Consider the following 23,634-nt stretch of genomic DNA (forward strand, 5'->3'; position numbering starts at 1 on the left):
TAAAGGGCTCTGGAAAGCACCTGGAGGCCGGCAGGCTCCCAGCAACCTGACTTCCGTCAATACCAATTATCAATTACCACTGTTACTGCTCTCGAGATTCCTTTCAAGGGAAATAAAATGCAGACAACGGGCCTGTGTTCCCTGCCTCCAAGACTAGACGGTGCCTTCACACCCTCACCCCTGGGCCTCCCACCATGAGCCTTCAAAACGGCAGGTGACCAAATCCAGGCTTCTGTGGGTGCTGGCTCCCATCCCAGTGTTCCCAACATGGTGCTCGGGTCGCCAACGCTGGGTGGCAGACACCCCCAGGCCTACCACACCCAGGCATGTCTCTGACAGGAAGGGCAGAGCTCACCAACAAGACCCGTGCCTCTTCAGGTAGGAATCTTTTCCCTTTTCCCAGAGGCCCTCAGGAAGCTCCAAGCTGGCCTGGATAACAGCGGGTTTTCAGGCTTAATTTCCAGCCTGTTCCTCCTCCTCCTCCTGGTCCCAGCCTTTCCTCTGTTGTCATCCCCCTGGTATGTCCAGGTGAGAACGTACCACGTGCCTGGCTTGCAGTAGCCCCAGATAAACACTCAGAGTGCCTGCTACAGTACCAGATGTAAGATACCTTCTGTTCTTTCTGGCATTCAATGGCGCAAATACCTACAAATTTCTCCACACCACAGGGCCCCACAGGGTGAGTGGAGGGGCTCAAAAGCCCAGGAGCATTGGGCTGGGGGATGGGAGGCATCAGGCGGGAATCACCAGACCCCACAGAGGCCGGGACCCCATCTCTGCTCTCTTCAGGCCCGTGCCCCCGGGCGTGGCAGGGCACAGCCAGGCTCTTCACATCCAGCCGTGCGCCCTGCACACAGATCCAAGCCAAAGCAGACAGGCCAATGTCTCTCCTGGCCCCTGCTGGCCAACCCATGTGTCCGCCAGGGTGCCCGGGTCACTGCAGGACTGAGCAGCCACCACTTTCCTCTGATTCCTCCATCCAGAGAGGCTGGGTTCATTCCAACCACCCAGAGAAGGGGCCTTTCTGTAACCACTCCCCGCAAAGCACTGCTGGTTTAACACTGGCCCCTAGCAGCTATGGGTGCTCTTTACAATTTGCTGGAAGAAAACAAGGAAAGGCGGGAGGGAAGCTGGCGCTCCTAGGCCTGCCGTCCTCCACGTGTGGCCCCTGCCAGCAGCAGCACCGGGAACTATCACACATGTGCATCCTCAGGCCTGACCATCTTGATCAGAAACTCTGGGCAGAGCCCGGGAATCTGCATTGTAAACATTCCCCAGGGAGCCCCGGCACATGCTCAAGTCTGAGAGGCGCTGACAGACACCTGCCAGTGCTGCATAGGTCTCAGCTTCAGAAATAAGAACCACCAGAGAATGTTCACCGTGGATTCAGGTTATCGGGCACCGCCCACCTCACAAGTCAGTGTGCCTGTTAGCTGTGCTTAAAAGGGCCACAACCTGCAGGGCCAGGGAGGGAGGCAGGCAGGTAGGCTCACCTGGTGACAGGTGCTGCGGGGGCCCAGGCCCAGGTGTGGATTAGCTGACTGCTGTTGGAACCAGGGAGGCACCCAGGCCCACCCAGACCCCCCACAGGTGTGGGTCCCACCACCCAGTGAGGTTTCGATTGAATTACTCAGAAGAATAGTCCGCCCTACACACACCCTGAAACGTGATCAGAGGGCTGGGGAGAGGCGTGCAGGAAGCCGTGTGTGCTGCCCTGGCCGTCTGCTGGCCACTTTGATGTGAGGAGCGTCGCCTGGGCTCCACGCCTCCTCTTTGATTCTTAGGAGCAGTGCGGTGCGCCCAGTCCCATTTGGTGGTTTTCATGCAAGGAACTGTTCTAACCTTTTCTTAAGAACCACCAATTATCTCAGGCAGGAAACCCAATCCAAGCCGCTCTGGTGGTAGGAAGATTCCCCCTGCTGTGCTGATCGGGGCAGAGACCACATGAAAGGCCCCAGCCCTGCTCATTAAGACCCCGCTCCCAGGCCCCAGCCACAGATTGGGCATGGGTTTGGGGCCCCATCCAGCCACCTGCAGTGGGGACAGCACGTGGGAGGGAACCTGAGAGAGGACCCTAACGGCCACTGAGCACTCCCGCTGATGACACCAGGCCTGCGGGGCCAACAGAACCGCTGCTCTGGTCAGCCCTGTGCTTGAGCCCTGGGTGCAGAGGACCTCCAGCCCCGCCCCACCCCGCCCCACCCCCGCCCCACTGCTGCCCCTGGCACTGCACCTCCTGCTATGGCCCAGCAGCGTCCCTGTGGCTGACCCTGCCCTGCCTCTCATTCCTGCCTTGCCACCTTCCTGGCTGAATCCTGGGCCTTCCCCATCAGCCCACACAACACCCTCCCACATGAAAACCACCACGATATCCTCTTGACACCAGCTCCCCTTTGCAGCGAGATTCCCTGTCCATCTTCATTGTCTTCAATGCCTCTCCACTCACTCTCCTTTTAATATTTGGCACATGCAAAAGAACACATGTAACATACGTATATTCCAAACGGTAATACCGTGACCATGAGGCCTGCCCAGCCGCACCAGGACGAGAACATGCCCCGGAACCTGTCCACGGTAGCCACAGCCTGGGGCTGCAGTTCCTTCCCAGCCCATCCCCATGTCCCCTAGAGGTGGCCGCTCCCCAGACCACAGGCTTCTCGCTGTCTTGTACTGAAATCATCTCATCACTGATGTGCGCGCCTGCACGGTATGCCGCCTGACCTTGCTTTTGAATCTTACATGAATAACACTGTGTCATGTGGAGACTTCTGGAACTTGTTCACTCAACGTTATGTTTCTAAGATTCCTCCATGTAGCTGTTTGCAGCTGGAGTTCACTCATGTTCACGGCCGTGTAATATTCCACTGTCCCCAAGCTTCAGTGTACCTGTCATTCTGTTGAGGACGTTTCAGCTGGCAGGTGTATCGGTAGTACTGATGCCGCCCTGAGGATTGCCCTGCCAACTGTCTTCCAGTGCACATGGGCAGGGGTTTCTCTTGAGAGTGTATCTAGCAGAAAATTACTAAGATATGTCATATTCAATTGCAACAAATAACACCCAACTGTTTTCCCCAGAGGCTGTTTCACCTCAGCTTGCCTCCAAGAATAAGCACTGAGTACCAACAATTAAGACGGTCCAACTCCTTCCATCTGGGCCATGGAGCGAGTGAAAGGGGTCGTGTTTCTGTTTCATTTCACATGTTCCTAATATCTGGTAGGATGGGGCAGCGTTTGACATCACTATGGAACCTGGGTGTTTGCTTTTCTGCGAAAAGCCCAACTTTCCATTGGTTTGCCCTTTTCTTCCCAATCTGCAGGTACTCTTTATGTGGTCTGCATATAAGTTTAGTTTATCAGTTACCAAAATCTTCTCCCAGTGTGTGGCTCTCCTGTTTTATGGCATTTTTTAAAGAAAGAAGTTCTGAATTGAAATATATTGAGTTCACGATCTTCTAAATGTGCTAACGCTTGCTTCTCACACTGAAGCGCTCACCCAGTGGGTATGCACTTTTGAGTTAGGTGTGAGACAGGAAACCCATTTCATTCTTTTCCCACCTGGGCCGGAATTTCTGGCCGCATTTATTAATAACCATCCCTTGCCCGCGGGTTTGCGTCTGTCCGTCCCAGTTCTGCGCTTGTGCAGGGCGTCTGGGCTCTCTTCCCTTAGCCGATTCGCGGATCCCACGCCATTCCAGAAAGGGCCTCACAACTACAGAAAGAGAGAAGCTGGAATGCACCCTGTGCTGCTGGGCTGAAACCGGAGGTATCAGTGTCATTCCCAGCTGTTAACAGATGGGAGAGGTGGAAGTGTGTGCACATATCCCCTAGCTCCGTCGACCAAGAGCTCCTGTAAGCAGCAATCCCGACAGCCAGGAGCACCCCTCACACCCACATCCGGGTTCCTGACGCTGTGGTCCATTCAAAGGAGCAGAGCTCCTGGGAGACGCGGCTCACTCCCGTAAAGGGAATGGGGCAGGCAGGTATAAAATGAGGCTTGAACATCTTTTTGCACCAGAAAGTAAAGAAACAGTTAAAGAACTGTAGGTATATACCAAAAAAAAAAAAGACACACACACACACACACAAAAGGCAGAAGAAAGGGCTCCCACAGCCGAACAAAGATGACCTGAGCCTCAGAGTAAACATCAAAACAGAACACAGCCCTGAATACAAGAGACCAGGACCCGCACAGGTGGATGCAAGGAAGGAAGCTTAAGGCAAGGTTGACGGGAACGGGACATTGACATCACCTCACAGCACCTCCCAACTCATTCATTACGATAGGTTGTGACCGGGCAGTGGAGAAGCTGACCAGGGCCACTTTGCCAAGCGATGAGAGAGAACGCCAGCAGGGGCCAAGTGCAGTCTCAGCCCCTGCCAGGAGGCAGCGTCCATCCTGTGATACTCCTAGACAAGACGCACACCCAGAACCCAGCCACGAGGAAACGTCACAGGAACACAAGCTGGGAGCCATTCTGCAAAGCCTCAGACTTATCTGCCGAGGTGTCAAGGTCACACACGCCCAGGCAGACGGAGCCACTGTCCCATCCAGGCGGATTAAGTCACCATGACCACAAAGTCACGTGTGCCTCGCACCTGATGTGAATGCTGGCGGGACGCCTTCCCAAAGCACAGAGCGTGCAGGGTCAGAACTGCAACCACTAGAGTGATACAGAAGCTTCTCTCTCCTGTACCTGCAACTTTTCGACCATGCTGTGGTTGGGGTCACCCCTCCTGCACCATCCCACAGGGGCTAGGGCGTGGGCTCAGCACCTCTGAAGGAAAAGCAGATTAAAGAAATTGTACCTCCCAGGCAAGAACGCAGTGTAGGAGCAACGCTGGCAGGGCCATCCCTTCTGGTCCTGCTGAGCTTGGGCACAGACCAGGTACCAGGCTGGGGGCGGCGGGAGGGGGTGGGAAATGTGACAGGGAGTGGCGTCCCAGAGTTGTTTCTGGGAGTTGCTGGGTCCACCTTGCCTTCAAAATAGTCAACCACACCGCATCCCACCACTAGATGGCACCCAAACCTCAGCAGAAAAGGGGCGGGGGCAGGGGGACAGCCAGTGCTGACAGCAGCCGAGGGAGGCAGCTTGTCCCCAGAGAAGCAGCTGCCCAGGGGAGCTGGGTGTGGACTCCCAGCCATTGAAAGGGCTTACAACTAATTCCCTCGATGAAGCAGCCCCACTGGGTCCTCCCCACCCAAAACCAGCTTTCCAGGAAGGTGGCCTGCAGAAGAGGGCAGCTCTGAGTCCTCACTGCCCCCAAGGGGCCCCACCCAAGTGATGCCAGGTCAGTGCCCAGGATTTCAGATAAGCTTCAGGATCAATCGGAAGCTGCGATGTGCTGAGATACAAAAAGCACGGGGACAAAAAAATAAAAAATAATAATATAATAAAAATTAAAAAAAAATTAAAAAGCACTGGGACTTACAAAACCCCACGCACAGGTGTTCCACGACATTTTAGAAGTTACTTTGCTTAAACTTTCCTAGAATCCCTTTTCCAGACAGGCTGGGGAAGGCTAGAGAGATCACGCCCTGCCGGAGCCAGCCCCTGAGCCCTCACTTCCTCGCCAGTGCCCACGGCAGACATCACTAATCAATCCCACCATCCTCCTCCATGGAGATTCCAAATCTCAGCAGAGACCTCCGAGAATTCTAATACCAGCTGTGTGAGTCGGCACCCAAGTGAGAAACTATCGGTCAATCTGGACTCAGTGTGCATCACGTGACAACGTGGCTTTCCACACACTGCTCACTTTCCCCACCTCCCCCCCAGGCCCCCTGCCACACACCCTAAGAACACAGAAAGTAAGGCCACCATTGGTATACATGCCTTTGAGCAAGACAAAAGAGGTGCCCCTCACCGCAGGTAGACAGCCCATGAGCCACGTGCCCTTGTGCAGTGTACAACCCAACCAACACAACCCTACTCCAGAGAAGCAGGAATTGTGCTGAGGTAAGAATGACAATCCCATTCTTTGCAAGACTTATTGATGAAAATTATTGGCGATCAGGACCCTAAAGAAACACACACCCAGTCACACTCATATAAGCCATAAAATAACAGAACACAGTCAAGGTTCTCTCCACGGCAAACCACCCGCACCCCCACCTGGCTGCCCTGGAACTCTGCCAGTTAACTTGTGCAGACCCAGGCAGGCCTGTGGTCCCCAGGGGCCGCCGGCGGCGAAGGCAGCACGGGAGCTGCAGGGCACGGGGGAGGCCGCTGCTTCTTGCTCGTCTGTCTGAAAGGTCCCTGTGGAGTCTGTGAGGGATTCTCACTGACGCAGCCCTAAAAGCAGGCGGAGGTGCAGCACCTTCCGGAAGCCCCAGCAGCCGTTCTGAAGACGGTTGTCAGGCCGGTTGTCAGGCCGCGCACAAAGGACGTGGTTCCTCCTCCCCAGCTTAGTAGGCCGTCGAATGAAAGGTCTCTTCTAGCTTGGTTGGCCATGCAAGGCCGCCTCTTCATGATGGGCGCCTGCGTAGGCCAGCCTCTCTCTCCTGCCACCCGGGCTGGGACGGCAGCCCAGACGTCACCAGCACAGCCGCAGGTGTGGGTGGTGGCTCAGCCTCTCTGTCAGCTCATCCTCCTTGGGCTCCTCCAGAACATCCCTGTGGAATTGAGGAGACGCACAACAGGGGCCTCTAAAGTGGGGAGACCCTGGCACGCTCAGAACAAGGGAGCAGAGCTTAGCAACACAAGCAGAGTGAGTGTCACAGGGACGCGGGGATTCCAATCAGCCTCAGGATGGATGCGGCCACTAGAAATGTCTACCCAGCATTCTTAAAAGCCCAGGGGCCACGTCTTCCCGCTGGTTGGCAGGACCAGGGGCTTGGTCGCAGCAACTCAGCAGCCCCTCATGGGAGGCACAGAGGCTCCAGAGCAGGGCTGCCTCTGGGCGGTCACTTTTCTGGACTAGTAGAGGAACCATCTCAAAGCTGCCAGAAGAGATTGGTACAGTTTCCTCAGGTCCCCTGTTTACATCCAACAGAATCCAATGGACCCTGAAGATGGTTCCTTAAATATGCCCGATCCAAGAGCAGCAGAGCAGGACAAAGGCCATGACCCCAGTGCCAGGAAAAGGAAGTCCCCCGAGCCAGCTCTGAGCTTCTCCCCTGTGGCACAGGACCAAAGCCAGATAACCGGGTGGAGGGGGAGGAGGGGGCGGAGGGGGTGGAGGGGGAGGAGGGGGCGGAGGGGGTGGAGGGGGAGGAGGGGGCGGAGGGAGTGGAGGGGGAGGAAGGCAAGGTGAGGGAGGAGGGCCATCAGGGCCTGCCACCACCTTGGTCCCTCCACCCCCAGCTCTTGGCTTCACACCCCAGGGGCCACACAGAAGTGCCTTCCCCACCCACACACCTGAACATGAGCTCCACAGTCATCTGGTAGGTGGCCTCTGGGGTCCCAGCAAGTGGTTGCAGATGGCTGTGGGGATCCCACTTATGAAGGAAGTTCTGGCAAGCAGGAGGAAGTGGCCAGTGAGCGTGGGCCCTGAGTGAAAGCAGCCTGGCCCCATCCCCAGCCCTCCAGGGTCAGCCTGGCTCCCACCAAGGGGGCTGAGCCATCCACCCTGGACACCCAGGCGCAGGCCCCACGAAGCTGCTGGCTCCTACTGGAGCCGGTGCCCAAGTCCCTCCTTCAGGCTGGCCTGGGGGCCTGAGCGTCCCCCGAGGCTCCAGTAGCCAGGGCAGGCAGCACTGAGCCCCACAGGAAGGCCCGGTCTCACTCAGGACCCGCCTAACCCAGCACAATTCTCCCACCAAAGTCCCAGGCAGGCCCAGCCGGTGGCCTCAGGCCCATCGAGAGCACATTTGAAACAAACCGCCACGGAGAACAGCCTGGGTGGGGATTCCCAATACCTCCAGAATCAGGGCCAGAAACAGGTTGACCCAGATGACCGACGACACCAGCCACCATAACACAAAATAGATCTTGGACCACCTGCAGAGGACAGAGGCCCACCCGTGAACCACGGTGAGCAGAGCGGGACCACCCGACAGAAACACCGCCGCTGCGTGGTGGGGACAGTTCTCAGGCATCCAGCCACGCACGCCAGGATGCAGAGCGCACCCCTATTTCCATCTCAGAGATGACCCAGCCAAGGTCTAGAAACGTGCAGCAAGCTGCCACGGGAGCTGGGCCAGCAGGAGGCGGCGCTGGGAGTAAAAGCCGGGACCAGCCGCTGGGGCCATCTGAGCTCTTCAAGCTCACAGATACCTCAACTATCTCCTCCTCAACAGCTCCCCAAGCCCCATGGAATTCCTCAGAAGCCCCAGACACACCGACGACCTCCAGGAAGTGTAAACCCAGAGACAGCAGCCACCACGCTGAGTCACGATGTGGCCGCACAGGGGGCCGGAGCAAGGCCAGCCAGGATGCCACGCTGGCGGACCCCGTCCCAGCCCCGCTCAGGGCATCCCGTGCAGCGTGCCAGGAGGCGAGAGCCCGCAGGCTGCACGGAGAAACACGCCGCCGTCGGGAGACAGGACTCACGGGCCCGAGTAGCGCCGAAAGGCATCCAGGAGAACCTGCCAGTTGTTCACCACCATCAAGTTCCAAAGAGTGACCAGGGCGGCCTGCGGGTCCAAAACCAACGGTCCAGGAGGGCCCGGAGGTGGGGAGGGGAGGAGCAGGGGAGCAGGGGTGGGCAGGGCACAGCGCTCACCGCAAAGTCATCGAAGTTGTTGGCCCAGTACTCCAGCTGCTCGAAGCTCCCACAGGGCGCAGAGCCATTGGCAGGGGCCAGGCTGGGGGACACAGCACAGCTGGGTCAGGGCGGGGCTCCAGGTTCTGAGGCCCGACACCTTCCACCCACTCCTCTGCTGGCGTGCTCAGCCTGGCCTGAGGTCCAGACTGGAATGCAGGGGGTGGGGGGCGGGGAGAGTGCTGCTCTGAGCAGGCCACGAGAAATGCGTTCAGCAGGGACTCCAGGCGAGGGCTCCTGGGAGAGGCGCGGAGCAGAGGTGGAAATCGGGGGTCGGGGAAAAGAGGGTGGAGGGAGGAGATGAAGGACCCAGGAGAACACCCTCCTCTCCTGAGACACGGAGCCCACCAAGGCCTCCCCCAACCCCGGCACCCGAGACACTCCCCATGGCACCTCAGACCCCACCTCACCTGCTGTTTCTAGGAGGAGCCACAATCACACCTCGAAACAAGTTGATCCCAATGATGGCAAATACGTAGTAGACCACCTGGGGGGACAGGGGCCCGGGACTGGTCAGCCCCACCCACGCTCAGACACAACCGCAAAGCCAGGCTGATGCCTGTGAGGCCAGGTCCCTCTGCCCAGGGCTGGAGTTCCAGCCTGGCTGCCACTTCAAAACACGTGCAGCTGGCCTTCCCCCGGACTGGCAGCTCCACAGAGGCAGTGGGGCTCAGACAGGGGTGGTCATGGAGCTCCTACGGGAACCGGGGCCCTGCCCCCAGGTACCCTGGCAGCCACAGTTAGGGGACAGGCTGCCCGCCCACCCCAGGCCTGTCCCTAACATGCGTCAGCAGAGAGTGAAGGGATACATGCCCTGGACTTGGACTAACCTGGTCCCCTTTCTGGGCCTCAGTTTCCTCTGCTGTGCAAGTTAGGGGGCTGCGCAGACAGTGCCTGAGGCAAGATTCTCTTCCCGGCGTCTATTTCCAGAGCCGCGAGGGACACCTGGGGTCCAGTCCAGAGCACCCCGCGATCCCCGGGGACACCTTCCCACCCGGTGGTCCCTACCTCAATGTGGTCGGAATAAAAGGAAAAACTGCCTCAAGCACAGCCGGGCTTCCTGTCACTCCACGCGGGAGCGGCTCCCAGGGCCGGGCTTTCCGTCACGCCACGCGGAGCGGCTCTGGGGCCGGGGCCGGGCTTCCCGCCGCTCCATGTGGAGTGACGGGAACTGGGCCAGCCTGGTCACGGGCCCCTCTCCTGCCTGAGCCCGGCCACCAGGCAGAGCAGACCGGCTCCTCAGCAGGGAGGGCCCGGGTGTCCACAGCTCTCGCTCAGCAAACATGGCTGCGAGTCCCTGAAATCCCTCTAAGAAAGGAGCCTTGACTGTATCCTCACCTAGAGCTTGTGTGGGCTGCGGGGTCCCTGGAGGCAAACTCCTGTGCCTCTTGCATTTCTGTCATTCATTTCTCAAGGAGGCCACAACCCAGAAAACACAAGGGACTTAAGTTCCCCAAACAGTCTCTGGCATGGGAGGGAAGTGCGCTGAGGCAGGGCCACCAGCCACACCACCCCGAGCTCCCTGCTCTGCAAAGAAAGGGAGACCTCTGGCTTCTTGCCCCGACCCTGTACTTCTCTGGCCTCAGGAACCTGGTGCCGTCAGAACCCAGGAACCTTCCTGCAGACAGAGCAGTGAGTGGCGCAGCACTGCCTCCGCCAGCCTCCCAGCCTCCCACTCCCGTGCACGCCGGCCGCCAGCAGCAGCCGGGACTCACCACCAAGATCCCGCCAAACGCACGCATGTTCTGCACCAGGCCCAGGACGGTGCTGGCCACCACGGCCATCGGCTGAGGACAAGAAGAGAGCACAGCCCTTACACCTCCTGGCCCCACTGAGGGGACACCATCCCGGCCCACTACCCTGACCGACAGAAAGGTTAAGATGGGCAGGCCAATGACCACCAACCCACACACACGCCTGGACCCACAGCCACCCGCACACGGCTCTACACACCACATAGCCTGACAGGCCCCCACGTCCACCCTTACACACCCCCACACCCCAGCACCGGCATCATCCCCCACGCATCCGCGCACGCTGGCATCACCCACCCGCACGCAGTCACTCATGCACTCCCAGTCCCAGCACCTCCACCCCAGCCTATTCAAGCACTGACTTCACGCCCTCTGGGAAGCCCTTCTCTGCCTGCCCACCACGGCTGGGTCAGCTACTCTGCAGCCTGGAGGTGCCAAAGAAATGCAGAGCTAGAGGTGCAGAGCCACCCACAGGGAACGAGTCTGGGAAGGGGCCTCTGAGACCCAGCAGAGGAGCCCCAGCTCCAAAGGGCCACTCCTCCCAGTCACAGCGCAGCCGAGGCTTTGCAATCAGCCCCATCAACCCCTCCAAAGTAAACAATACAGCTGAACGCCACAGTGGAGACCAGTAAGCATGTACATTTGCACACATGTGTGTCATCGTGAGAGGTCCTAGGAAACTGTGACCAATCAAAATGACATTATTCCAGGGCCTGTTGTGCACCACTTCCGTTAAAGTCACAGTTCCCGAGAACCTGCTGATGACACTGACACCTTACTGCCTATGTGTGCACACACGATCGTGCATCTCATACAGGCATGAGCTCACATGTATATTTGTATGCGATGATCTGTGTGTATGGTTATGCTGGATATAGGTGTATTAATGTATGTGTGTGTGTGCATCATGGCATGTGTATTGCATGCAAATGTGGCTGTATACGTGTAACTGATCATATGTGCCTGTGAGTGCTTGTGTATGTATGTGCATGGTCACATTTGTGGCTATGTGTGAGATCACATGTGCATGGCTGTATTGTGTATATGTGTGATTGTGTGTGCCTGTATGGTTGTGTGTAATTACGTGTGAACATGTGTACGTGTGTGTATGCAGGCCCCAGCACAGCAGCCCCCTAGGAAGGATCAGGACTCCTGAGCTGCCTTCAAGTGGGACATACTGCCAGGTGGGACAGGTACACAGCTCAGAGGAAGGATGAACAGGGACAGAGGAAGGACCTGGACACCCAGAAAAAGGGTCTTAGGACATGGAGGCAGGAGCAGTGAGGTCCAGAACCTGCCACCCCGCCTGCCTGCCCCTTCAAGGTGCCCACTGCTCCTAACCGGTGCATTAAGAGAAACCAGGGCTCACAGACAGCCACAAGCCACCTGCGCCCACACGAGGGAATCCTGGAAACGAGCTCCCTGGCCAGGGGTACTCTGCCCCTCATTACTAGCACCCTGGGAGTCATGGCAAAGGCCTTTCTGGGAACCTCAGAGACCTGGGGAAGCGCTGGGATGCCCAAGGTTCCAAGAGCATGCAGCTGCTCCCGCCGCCGCCGGCCAAAGCGTCGCACCCGCCACACCCTCGCCCGCTTTGCTGTCCCCACCCGGAGACGCAGAGCTGGCTCTCCCGCTTCTGATGACCCTACCCCAGCATCATAAGAACACGGCAGACATGAGGGTGCGGCCTGGGGGCCCAGGGTGATGGGCACAGTCCTCAGGCCCTCGCTGCCCCAGGCTCACCCATCCTGGAGCAACACAGTAGCGTGAACTAGGAGGGCAAGCGAGTGTGGGGGTGGGGGTGGCCGCACGCACCTTCATGTTGGGGATTATGCGCAGGAAGCGGAACACGATGAGCATGTTCAGCATGCGGGTCATGTCCCACAGCGACAGCAGTCCCAGCATCTCCGGCCTCCTGGGGACAGACAAGGGAGGGAGGCGGGTTGGGAGGGGCCCAGGAGCCCCACAGGGAGGGGATGAGGAGATGCGTGGTGGGCTTCTGGACGGACGGAGGCACAGAGAGGGCAACAGGGCACAACAGGAGCCCACCCCACAGCCAACCCCGAGCAGAAAAGCCTCTGCAGGGCGGCAAGAGGGCAGAGCCAGGGCCACTCACTCACTGCTCGGCTTCCACCTGCAGCCCCCGGGTGACCCCCATCGCCCCAACACCTTCCCACCCAGCCCTCAAAGGTAGGCCAGCAGCCCTCCTCCTACACAGACCCACCGTCCACACGGGAGGCCGAGGTTCCAGACGCTGAGGCTTGCTCCAGCTCAGGCCCCGGCAGAACTGCATGAGCCCATGTCTCCTGCCCCTCTCCCCTGTGCCGGCCGCATCCCCCACCTCCTGCCCCATCACCCATCTCCTGTCCCATGACCCTGACCCCTGACCCTGTCCCTGAACCACACGCCACTTGGTCTTTCTGTGCTTTCATTTCTGTTGAAACTTAAACCCATTCTCATCCAGATTGTCGGCCCCCAAGCTAATGACTCAGACCGAAGTACAGCCAGCATGCTCAGTGCACATCAAAGACGAGGTGACGCCAGCCCCATGATGCAGCATGGTGCACTACCAGCCTTCCTAAGTCCTGGGGGGCTTCCTGGGGAGGTGACGGAACAGCAAGGCTCTTTCTGGTCACCGTCCCTACCCCCAACAAGCGATTCCCAGCTGCTCACCAGGCAGTGGGATAGATGACAGAGCACAGAGATCCAAGGAGCCCGGCCTGACCACAGGGCCGACACTGGCATGTGTGCCTGTTGGGCCCCGTGCCCACCCTTCCTGTCTCATCACGGGCACCCAGGAGCCACGCTCCCAGGGCAGAGCAGCCTGGCTGATGGCCCTGCTGTGCCGTGAGGCTCTCAGGGTCCCCACCCAGTTAGTCTCTTCGTGGACAGAACCCTGGGCAGTGGGGAATCAGTACACAGCATTAGAGTTCACCGAGCCCCGGGCCCCTGGCTCCATTATTTTAAGGGGGCTAAAGTGATGTCCAGAGTGGGAGGGGATGACTGAAGGTCACACCGCAAGCTGGGAGCTCTCCCAAGGACCTTCCCACCAACAGAAGGGCCCAGCCCAACCCCAGTGATCACAGGTCCCCTGAGACCTGAGCCTTGCTGCTCTGCTTCCAGAGCCTGGGCATCTCTGCTTCCAGCCCCCAGCACATGCACTGGGAAGGGGAGCCCACTGCCACCCTGGAAGGCACCTCCAAGGGGGAACGGCGGCTTCTCACCACAGCCTGCAAGGCGCCCACTTCTGGAGAGAGGCCCCAGAGCAACGGCAGGGCCCTGCCCCGACACAGCCTCTACTCAGGATCGGCCCACCCGTTCCACCATCACAGGGCCTGCCCTAGCGTCAGAGCAGACCCAGCGGGCAGGCTGCACCCCCAGACACTGTGGAGACCCTCCCGGGGCACTAGGTGGGGGTGCTGTTTGCTGTAGCCGCCCTCAGTTCTGCCCAGTCACATACCAGCCTGGGTGCGGCAATCTGTACACAGCCAGAGTCGAGATCTCCAAAACCTTTAATTACAAAAGAAAAGAAGGCTTCGCTACAGCAACGCTAATCTGGGAGGCCCTGAAAGGAATTATAAAGCTCATCTCTAGCACATTCTCCCGAAAAGGGGCTTTTGGGGAGAAATCAGAGCTTGGTCCTTGACCCCATGAGTTGGTTCCAGATGTCGGGACTTCCTTCAGCTGGAAAGACACCCTGGCCTCAGGAATCGGAAGACTGCACAGATTGGGGTGGTGGGGACGGCAGAGAAGATGCTGAGTCAAGGACAGACCACAGGGCCCTTCAATTTCTCTTTGCTCGTGTGCCCAAGGGCCTGCCAGCTACAGCAAACGTCACTCTGATGTGGCTGCTTGTGACACACACACCGAACGTGACATCCCTTCACTCCCACAGGGTCTGGGGAAGAAGTGTAAGCATTTTCCGAGAACACCCTAGGTGCCCGAGAGCCCCCTGGCCCCTCACTCCACCCATGCTGACAGTTGGATACAGTGGAAACCCAGCCTCCTCGAGCCCCCACCAGCTGCCTGCTGAGCAACTCGGCCAGCAGGGAAGCCGGCCCTCATCACTGAGAGCAGGAGCCCACCTTCCCACAGCCTCTGGTCCTCAGAGGAGGCCTGAGATGGGCCCACACAGAGCCCAGGTGGCATTCACCCACCCACCCAGGAGAGGCCGGCCTCAGATGCGCCCACTTTACCAGGAGGACTACGGTAAGGAGCCCGTCAAACACGTTGCTGGCGTAGGACAGGTACCCTCGCAGGCCCAGGGCAAAGACCTTGAGCAGCAGCTCCAGCAGGTAGTACACGATGAAGATGCAGTTGAGAATCTGAAAGGGCAGGAGAGGCGCCCAGCGTGGGGCCCCAGGGCTGCCAGCCCTGCCCAGCCTCTCCCTGGCCCTGACGGGGAGCAGCTCAGAGCTTACCCCTAGGACGAAGTCATCGCGCTCAGCAGGCAGCACGTCTGCATCCAACACCAGGAACACCTGCGAAGCGAGAGGAGCAGGCTCACCGCAGGCCCAGCACAGCGCCGGGCGAGGCAGGAGGGGCAGGCTCGTGCACAAGGTGGGCGGGCTCCTCCACGCCAGCTCTGGGGCAAATCCGCACTCACGCAGATGGACACCAGGTTTGCCAGGGCGACGAGGTTCCCCAGGTAGTCGAAGTAATAGTGGCCAAAGAGGAACTGGGCGCTCTGCAGAAACGGGGACTGGTACGCGGGCCTCGGCGGATGCTGGGCAGAGAACACACTCGCTCAGAAGCACGGTCCAGCAGCCACAGCTGTCACAGCCCGAAAATGCCCATGCCCTCTCATTCTGGGATTTGACTTTTTTTCCTACCTCATCCCCGTGCTACCTATCCAGCCACAGGAAATAACCCCAGACACAGAAATCACTCTAGACACAAAGGTGTTCATCTCAGGGGCCTTTGCAACACCAAGAGAGAGACAGAAGTAACTGAAGCATCCACTGAGAGCGTAAGTAAACCACGCTGTGATATTAGTCACCTTAAATGTATGCAAAGTGTCACCCTGATTGAAAAAAAAAAAAGCTGTGTGAAAAACACATGTAAGTGATGTGCTCATAGCTACAGAAACTTAGCACAGAACCAGCTCCTGGACTGTGGCTGGCAGCAGCGGAGGGCAGTGTGGGTAGTGGGGCAGGCCGGCAGCCACTGCCACCGTCAGGACCCTCGTGAGACCCAGCACTATCCGTGCTCAGCAGCCTCCTTGAAACACATCCACGTGTGCACGAGGTCAGCAACGGGAACTGCCTAAATGTTCCTCAGCAAGGGCACCCACGCCACTGTCCCACGCAGGAGCCACTGGCCACCGGTGGCTAGTTCGTGAAAATTTCAACGCAATAAAATTCAACACTCGGTTCATCAGCAACAACATCCACGTGTCAAGTGCTCCACGGCTACAAGTGACACGTGGCTACAGCTCATCCCCACAAAAGTCCCTATGAAAATGGAGGGCGTGGAGACATGGCTGAGTGAACCGGCAGGCTGCAGAGTGAAAACTGTGACGCTTCATGTAAATGTCAGAGAAGAGCAGAGCAAGTGTTTCCGCAGGTACCTGTACATGCCTGAAATTACACAGGGAAAAGTCTGGAAGGAAAACCCCAAAATATCCAGTTAAATAGAGAGGCTATTTTGGAGTGAGACCCAAACGGGCAGTGCCGACGACTGATGCCCTTCCTCTCACCTCCCGATCTCCCCCTTGATACGCATTCGGCCACAACAGGCAGAGTCCCTTTCAGTGTCTCGTCCACAGCGAGCGGGGCTGAGGCTGTCTCAGCGGGGGGGGGGGGGGGGCGCTGGAGGGACGCAGCAGGACAGCAAGGCTCCCCTGCGGTTTCTGGATGTCACATAGGGGATCGGGGTATGGTGTGAAGCACATGTGGAGATGCTCTGTCCTGGACACACAGTCCCCAGGCCACCTACAGTCATGGCCTGACCTCCCTAAAATTTCCCAGCTTCCCACAGTCCTCAATGCAGAAACCAGTGCCCAAGTCCACCTGCCCACCCTGCTACCCAATTCCCTCAGCAGACCCATGCCACTGCCTGCTCAGAGCCTGGGCCTGCTGCACCCAGGAGGGTGGCCTCCTGCTTGCCCAGTGACCACAGACCAACCGCAGCCCAGGGACACCAGTGAATGTCTCTGCGTTCCTGTGTCTAAACCACAACTTCTCTCAAGAGGTCTGAACCCTGGCTTTGGGAGGGCCCCCTTCCAGGTTCATCCTTCCTCACATACTCCCCTGAGCCCAAGGACACCACAGTTTCCTTACGTCTTCCAGTTACTCTCATCATAGTTGACACTTCCGCATGCCACAGTTTCTATGTAAACCAGACTGACACCTTGGCCCAGAGAGAGACTCAGCATTACCTGTTATGTTTAAATGCCGCGAGGAGAAGCATTCATATGTCACCTGTGTAACTGAGGAATGACAGACATGACGGAAGTGGCTGTCTCTGGGTAGAAAGACAGCGAGGGGGGGTTTTCCACTTTTCCCTGCTGTCTATATTGAATGACTCCTTGTTTTTAACCCCAAAGCCTCTCAGAGGAAGAGGAGACCTCTTTCGGCAGCAGCCAGGGCACCTTCTCTGAAGCTCACCAGCATGCACCCACCTACCCCCCGGCCACAGCCAGGCTGATGCCCAGGCAGCGACCCCACACGGGAGGGCTCTCGGAAAGGCTGGGGCTCCCATGACGTCAGCCTGCCCAGAAAGCACCTCTTTGTGCTTCCAAAACCACAGGCTGCCCCAAATCTCAGCAACCCCAGAAGCATCTATCTGCCTACCAAACCTGAAGCACAGCCAGCCCTTCACATCAGCGGGCTCTGTGTGCAGAGACTGAACCAACTGCAGATCAAAAACACTCACGGGAAGAGGCATCCGTGCAGAGCACGTACAGGCTTTCCTTACCGTTACTCCCCAAACTTCCACAGCATTCCTAGGTACTAGGTACTAGCATCAGTCTAGAAATGATTTAAAGTATATGGGAGGATGTGTGTAGGTTATATGCAAACACTGCGTCATCTTACATAAAGGACTTAACCATCCATGGACTTTGTGTCCATGTGGAGTCCTAGAACCAATCCCCTGCAGATACCCAGGGACGATGGCCTCCCCTCTGCAGTCAGCATTTTGGGGAAAGAAAGTATCAGAAAACCAGATTAAGGATATCATAGCTCCCAAAACCTGTGGAACCCAAACTCCCATCTCAAAGCCCAGTGCTTGGTGCCCTGGGAAGAAATAGCAATGCCGGGACCTCCAGGGAGACGGCCAGGCTGGGAATCGGGCCAGGCCTGCGTGTTGGGCCTTCCCCGCTCCTATGCGCACACGAGCCCGCTCTACTGGGTCACGAGCAAAGCAATCCACCCACCCTTCCTCCGTAGTCTCACAGGAGAGGAACTCCTCTCCAGCTCTCACTAAATCCTGACACTGGAAAGGGGTGGGAAAGCCAGCTCTGGACAACCAGGACTCAACTGTACCCTCCGAAATGGCAGAAACTGCCCAGAGAGAGCCCAGAGGGCCCAGAGGACGCCAGGAGCAAACCCTGAGGAACAAAAAATCACCTTTCCAGAACCTTCAGGATGACTGGCTTCTCCCAGCCTGCATCCACCTGCCTCTGGAAGGGGCTGGATCACAGCAAACCCAGCCAACCACAGCTGCTAAGAGTTGCTTCCTGAGCCCCAAACACCTCTGGCCCAAGGACAAGAGCCATTATCTAGAATGGTGCTTTTTTTTTTTTCAAGTCAGTCTTGCACTGTCATCCAGGCTGGACTGCAGTGGCATGATCTTGGCTCACTGCAACCTCTGCCTTCTGGGCTCAAGCGATTCTCCTGCCTCAGTCTCCTGAGTAGCTAGGATTATAGGCACCTGCCATGACACTCGGCTAATTTTTTGTATTTTTATTAGAGATGGGGTTTCACTATGTTGGTCAGGCTGGTCTTGAACTCCTGACCTCGTGATCCGCCTGCCTCAGCCTCCCAAAGTGCTGGGATTACAGGTGTGAGACACAGTGCCCCACCAGAATGGTGTCTCTTAATTTCCTGTCATCTGAGAACCATCTCCACAGTCTCTGCAAAATCTGCACCTGGTAAGGTTAATTTCCTATCTTCAGGTCAGCCTTAAGTTGACACTGCACTGCCCAGCCTTGTCCCAAGCAGAGGTTTGATGGCGTGAATGTTCAAAGCGCCGCCTGCTGATCCTCGCCACACTCATCTTCCCTCCCCCAAGGGGTTGGGGGCACCCTGTGGAGAAACGCAGCCCTAAAGGGGATGCTCAAAAGGGTGATGGGAATGAGCACATGCCACTCAGGCTCAGGCTGGGGCAGGGCCTGACTCCAGGGGTCTGGGAAGACCTTAGGAAAATGTTATTTGGAAGACCACCTCTGATAGGGGCCTAAAGCCACAGAGGCTGACGAGCCCTGAAGCAGGTGACAGTTGCTATGGGCTGAATTTTGTCTCCCTCAAAATTCCTATCTTAAACCTCTAACCCCCAGTAGCTCAGAATGTGACCCTATTTGGAGACGGGGTCTTTTAAAAGGTAATTTAGTTAAAACAAGACCATGAGAATGGGCCCTAATCCAATCTGAACAGGGTCCTCATAAGAAGAGGAGCTGAGGACGCAGAGGGATGACCACGTGAGGACACGGGGAGAAGGCGGTGTCTGCGAGCCCCGGAGAGGCCTCAGGAAGAACCCGCCTGTGACACTTTGACCTCGGACAGATGGCCAGGACCGCGAGGGGACAAATGTCTGCTGCTTCAGCCCCACCCCTGCCCCAGTCTGTGGTACCGTCCAGCAGCCTGAGAAAACAAGAAAAGTGACAGAACTAGACGGCGTCCGCAGCCACATTCAAGTTTCAGGGTCTGGCTCAGTCCTCTGAGGCTGAGTGGCTGGAACGGCAGCCCCATGCAGCCCCCACACTGCCTGTGAGGCTCAGTCCTCTGAGATGAGTGGCTGGAACGGCAGCCCCATGCAGCCCCCACACTGCCTGTGAGCACCTGGGCTGTTTCCCAATGTCTCCGCCCACCTGGCCCAAGCCTTCTAGACACAGAACTTAGCCAAATGCTGAGGCCCACCTGGTAACTCTGTAACCCAGTGTCAAGGCTGAAAGGCAAAGGCTTTGGAGAGGACCAGTGTGCAGACCTCCTGAGGAAGGACAGACAGGAAAAGGAGTCTGTCATGGAAACAGAGAAAACCATTCAGAAGATTCCTCTGTGTCAGGCTGGGCTCAGGATAGTTCCTGGGGTCTGGTGAATTTCACAGAAATCTCCCCAGTCACCAGGAGCCAAAGAGATCTCCATTCCCAGTTCCCATCCTAGGAGCCGGGATCCCTGGGCAGGTGAATTCTAGCACTGATCATTAGAAGAGTTCCCTCCTGGGTGATCAAGGGCAGTGGAAACTGGAAAGCCCCCCCTCCCCTCCCTGGGCGGCCGTGGCCCCAGTTACCTCTTTAACCACACTCCTGTCAAGCTCGTTGAACAGTTTCTGAAACTCATCGGCCGATAGCGGGACACTGCCGTAGGAGCGCACCTGCTGCAGAGGGAGAACAGGTCAGCAGGGTGCACGGGAAGGGGAGCACGCTCAGCCCCAGCCCCACCCCGATGGGCTGTGAACCCTGCAGGTGACCTGAAGCCACACCCCTAGTCCTGAAAAGGGGCTTCTGGCCCCAGTGACCTCACAGGAGGAGCCCAGAGGTGGCTGGGGGCAGGGGACAGGGGGCAGGTACCTCCATCATGGCCTCTTTGTGGGAGCTGTCCAGCTGGACCCTCTGAAGCACCTGCAGCAAGTTCTGGGGCTTCACGCCAGCTCTGCAGAGAAACCACAGCCCGGTGAGCACAGCCAGCTCAGCCCCTGGGAACCCGGGCCTGGGTCCTCCGGCCCTGGCATCTGGCCTGAGCTTTGCCACGGACCCACTCTGCAGCCATGAGCCACAAAAGCCACAAAGGGGGACAAGGAGGAGGCCAGGCCACTCAGCCCTTCACCAGCCCAGGGGCCGCGGGGGGACACGAAGACAAAGGCGCAGACTCAGGGCAAGGATGCCAGGAACCACGGAGCGCCAGGGGCATGGTGGTTTCTGTGAGTCGGGTGCCAGCCAGCAGGGGCGGGCACAGGCCGAGCACGAGAAGCCCAGAATGAACACCCGGCCCTGACACTCACGGCAGCCACATGCCCACCCTCAGGGGGAAGAGGGTCCATGCCCAGCACTCACGCCTGAGGGAAGGCTCCTTCCTCCCCCACCCTGGAGGACAGGACTTCGAAGGCAGCCCGGGTCCCCAGCCGCCTCCGAAATAGTGAGGTCTGGAGAGATTTCTGTAAAGAGGAAGGCTGTGAACGACAGGATCAGCCCTCCCCCAGCTCAGAACCCCCACCCATGCCTCCCCTGGGGAACAGGCAGAGGGGGAGCCAGGGAAGCCTTGGAGGGGGCACAGTCCCCCACAGCCTGGGGCAAACCCTTGCCCCAAGGGCATGAGAGCACTGGCCATAGACTCCCGGGACAGGCCACACAGGGCGACGCCCGACAGGTGCGCTGCGCAGCACACTGGGCCGCATTTCTTCTCTGTGTGCTGGAGAGCCCCCGGCTCCCCGTCAAGAGGGTTTAGGGTCCGCTGTCCCGGGAGTTGCCATCGCTGGCAGCTTCCCCTGGCGGGGACTGAGACACTGAGTGGTGGGAGCGACAACACGCAAGTATCCCCAGCTGACCCACTGGAGGCAGCAACCCTGCCCTCCCGTCCCAGCAGGACCCAGGCCAGCAAAGGTCCACTGGCGAGGGGTCACCAGCTGCCCAGCTCAAGCCACACCCTGCCTGGCCTCTGGGAGCTCCAGGCACAGCCGGCACGGGGGCGCTCACTCACCATCAGGTAGCCACGGAACTGACTGTAGATGATGGCCGTCAGCAGGTTCATCAGAAACAGGCTTCCTTCAAGAGGAGACAGGCACGGTCAGAGGGGCCACCAACGCTGCAGCAAAACCAACACGAGGGCGGCCCGGCACAGGACGGCACAGTGGGGGTGTCCCCTAGCAAATGGAACGTGGCCGGGCCAGTGCAGTCATGGGCAGGACCACGAGGTCAGTGGCGGTGACAGAACAGAGTGTGGTGTGGGGCTCCCTGGGATGAAGCTGTGGGGTGGGGACTCCCTGGGATGGAGGCTCCCTGGGGTGGGGACTCCCTGGGATGGAGGCTCCCTGGGGTGGGGGCTCCCTGAGGTGAAGCTCTGGGGTGGGGGCTCCCTGGGGTGAAGCTGTGGGGTGGGGGCTCCCTGGGGTGGAGCTGTGGGGTGGGGGCTCCCTGGGATGGAGGCTCCCTGGGGTGGGGGCTCCCAGGGGTGGGGGCTCCCTGGGATGAAGCTGTGGGGTGGGGACTCCCTGGGATGGAGCTGTGGGGTTGGGGCTTCCTGGGGTGGAGCTGTGGGGTGGGGGCTCCCTGGGGTGGAGCTCTGGGGTGGGGAGCTCCCTGGGGTGAAGCTGTGGGGTGGGGGCTCCCAGGGGTGGGGGCTCCCTGGGGTGGAGCTGTGGGGTTGGGGCTCCCTGGGAGGAAGCTGTGGGGTGGGGACTCCCTGGGATGGAGCTGTGGGGTTGGGGCTTCCGGGGTGGAGCTGCGGGGTGGGGGCTCCCTGGGGTGGAGCTCTGGGGTGGGGAGCTCCCTGGGGTGAAGCTGTGGGGTGGGGGCTCCCTGGGCTGTGAGGTGGGGGCTCCCTCGGGTGATCTCTGGAATGAAACACACTGATGTGAAGTTCCGGGTCATGGAGGGGGCAGGGTATACCAGTCCCTGAGCTCTCAGGACCCTGTCACAGAATGCTGGCCACGCTACCTGCACTCACCTATCACGGTAAAGACTATGAAGAAGATGGCATAGGCCCGGTTCTTGGAATACGCAGGAACCATCACTGAAAAAAAAAGAAATCACAGAACTAAAAATTTGCTGACAACCTCAGTACCTGATCCCACTTGCATCCTGACTCTACACAATTTGCTTTCATAATAGAAACGTCTCTCCACTGCTGAGCGTGGTGGCTCATGACTGTTAATTGGAGAGGCTGAGGTAGGCAGCAGATCATTTGAGGTCAGGAGTTTGAGACCCGCCTGGCCAACATGGTGAAACCCCATCTCTACTAAAAATACAAAAATTAGCCAGGCGTGGTAGCTCATGCCTGTAGTCCCAGCTACTCAGGAAGCTGAGGAAGAAGAAAAAGAAAGAAAGAATAAAAAAAAAAAAAGGAAGTCTCCTGGGAGGGCTGAGAGGCCTTCCTGTCCAAATTCAATCTCTCACCTCAACTCTGCTTGCACACCCTCCAGGACGGGGAACTCCCTACCTATCAAGGACATCCATCTGCGCACAGGGCTGAAAGCCTCCCTGCAGCCCTCCCCACGGACAGTCCTGCTCCCCCTGTGGTCACCTGCTAGGACTCAGAGGACACAAGGGACAGCGCTCAGGGTCAGGCTGCACAACTCCCCCAAGTGTGGACACTCCCGGGCTGCCCTCCAGGGAAGGTCTCCGGGGCTGTGAGCTCCAATGAAAGGCACCAGCCAGGGTGGCCAGGCCACAGCCAACCCCAGGACCATGGCCTCCATCCTGGCCACACTTGCCCTGAGCAGCGGAGGCCCCATCAGCACCACACAGGGTGAGCATCGTGGCCAGTAAGACTCTGGGCCTCACATGCTGCTGCCCAGTGGCTCCCACAGTGGACCTCGGCAGCAACAGGCGTGGGGCTGTGGATCTCCAGTAGGAGGGCACCGGGGGGCCCCCCTGACCACCGGAGTCCAGCGGGAGGGCACCGGGAGACCCCACTGACCACCGACCTCCAGCGGGAGGGCACCGGGGGACCCCACTGACCACCGACGTCCAGCGGGAGGGCACCGGGGGACCCCACTGACCACCGACCTCCAGCGGGAGGGCACCGGGGGACCCCACTGACCACTGCCATCATCATCCTATGAAGAACACCAGCCACTTTCAGCTTCTCAGACAAGTGAGAAGACGGGGGAAGAGGAGAGGAAGACAAAAAGGAAGGAGGAGGTGAGAAAGCAAAGGCAGGAGAGGGAAAGGAAAGAAGGAAAGAGAAGAGAGGAGAGAGAGGGAGGAGAAAACCAAGACAAGAAAGAAGAGAAAGGAAAAGAAGGGAGGAAGGAAAAGTCTCCCTTGCTTCCCCGCCTGTTGATAAAAAGGCCTGACACT

At 58.5% G+C, this 23,634-nt stretch overlaps 1 protein-coding gene across 2 annotated transcripts in view; it reads right to left on the minus strand.

The window, feature by feature from the left end:
- Positions 1–6,042: 6,042 nt before the first annotated feature.
- The window catches only part of TPCN2 (two pore segment channel 2), a 37,020-nt gene continuing 19,428 nt past the window's right edge, over positions 6,043–23,634 (minus strand). Inside the window, exons 9-25 of one of the 2 annotated variants that reach the window (XM_012452984.2) lie at positions 22,280–22,345; positions 21,314–21,378; positions 20,671–20,771; positions 20,188–20,269; positions 19,908–19,994; positions 15,064–15,183; positions 14,879–14,938; positions 14,654–14,782; positions 13,918–13,967; positions 12,273–12,372; positions 10,419–10,490; positions 9,114–9,190; positions 8,665–8,746; positions 8,493–8,575; positions 7,859–7,940; positions 7,359–7,453; positions 6,043–6,613 (exon numbers count right to left, since the gene is read on the minus strand). In XM_012452984.2, coding sequence (XP_012308407.2) covers positions 6,535–6,613; positions 7,359–7,453; positions 7,859–7,940; positions 8,493–8,575; positions 8,665–8,746; positions 9,114–9,190; positions 10,419–10,490; positions 12,273–12,372; positions 13,918–13,967; positions 14,654–14,782; positions 14,879–14,938; positions 15,064–15,183; positions 19,908–19,994; positions 20,188–20,269; positions 20,671–20,771; positions 21,314–21,378; positions 22,280–22,345 — 1,430 coding nt within the window. In that variant the 3' untranslated portion in view covers positions 6,043–6,534. The other variant, XM_064364654.1, reaches the window with a different exon arrangement.

The sequence above is a fragment of the Aotus nancymaae genome, unplaced genomic scaffold (assembly GCF_030222135.1).
Source record: "Aotus nancymaae isolate 86718 unplaced genomic scaffold, 86718_ANA_hifiasm-v0.15.2.pri h1tg000059l, whole genome shotgun sequence".
Lineage (NCBI taxonomy): Eukaryota > Metazoa > Chordata > Mammalia > Primates > Aotidae > Aotus > Aotus nancymaae.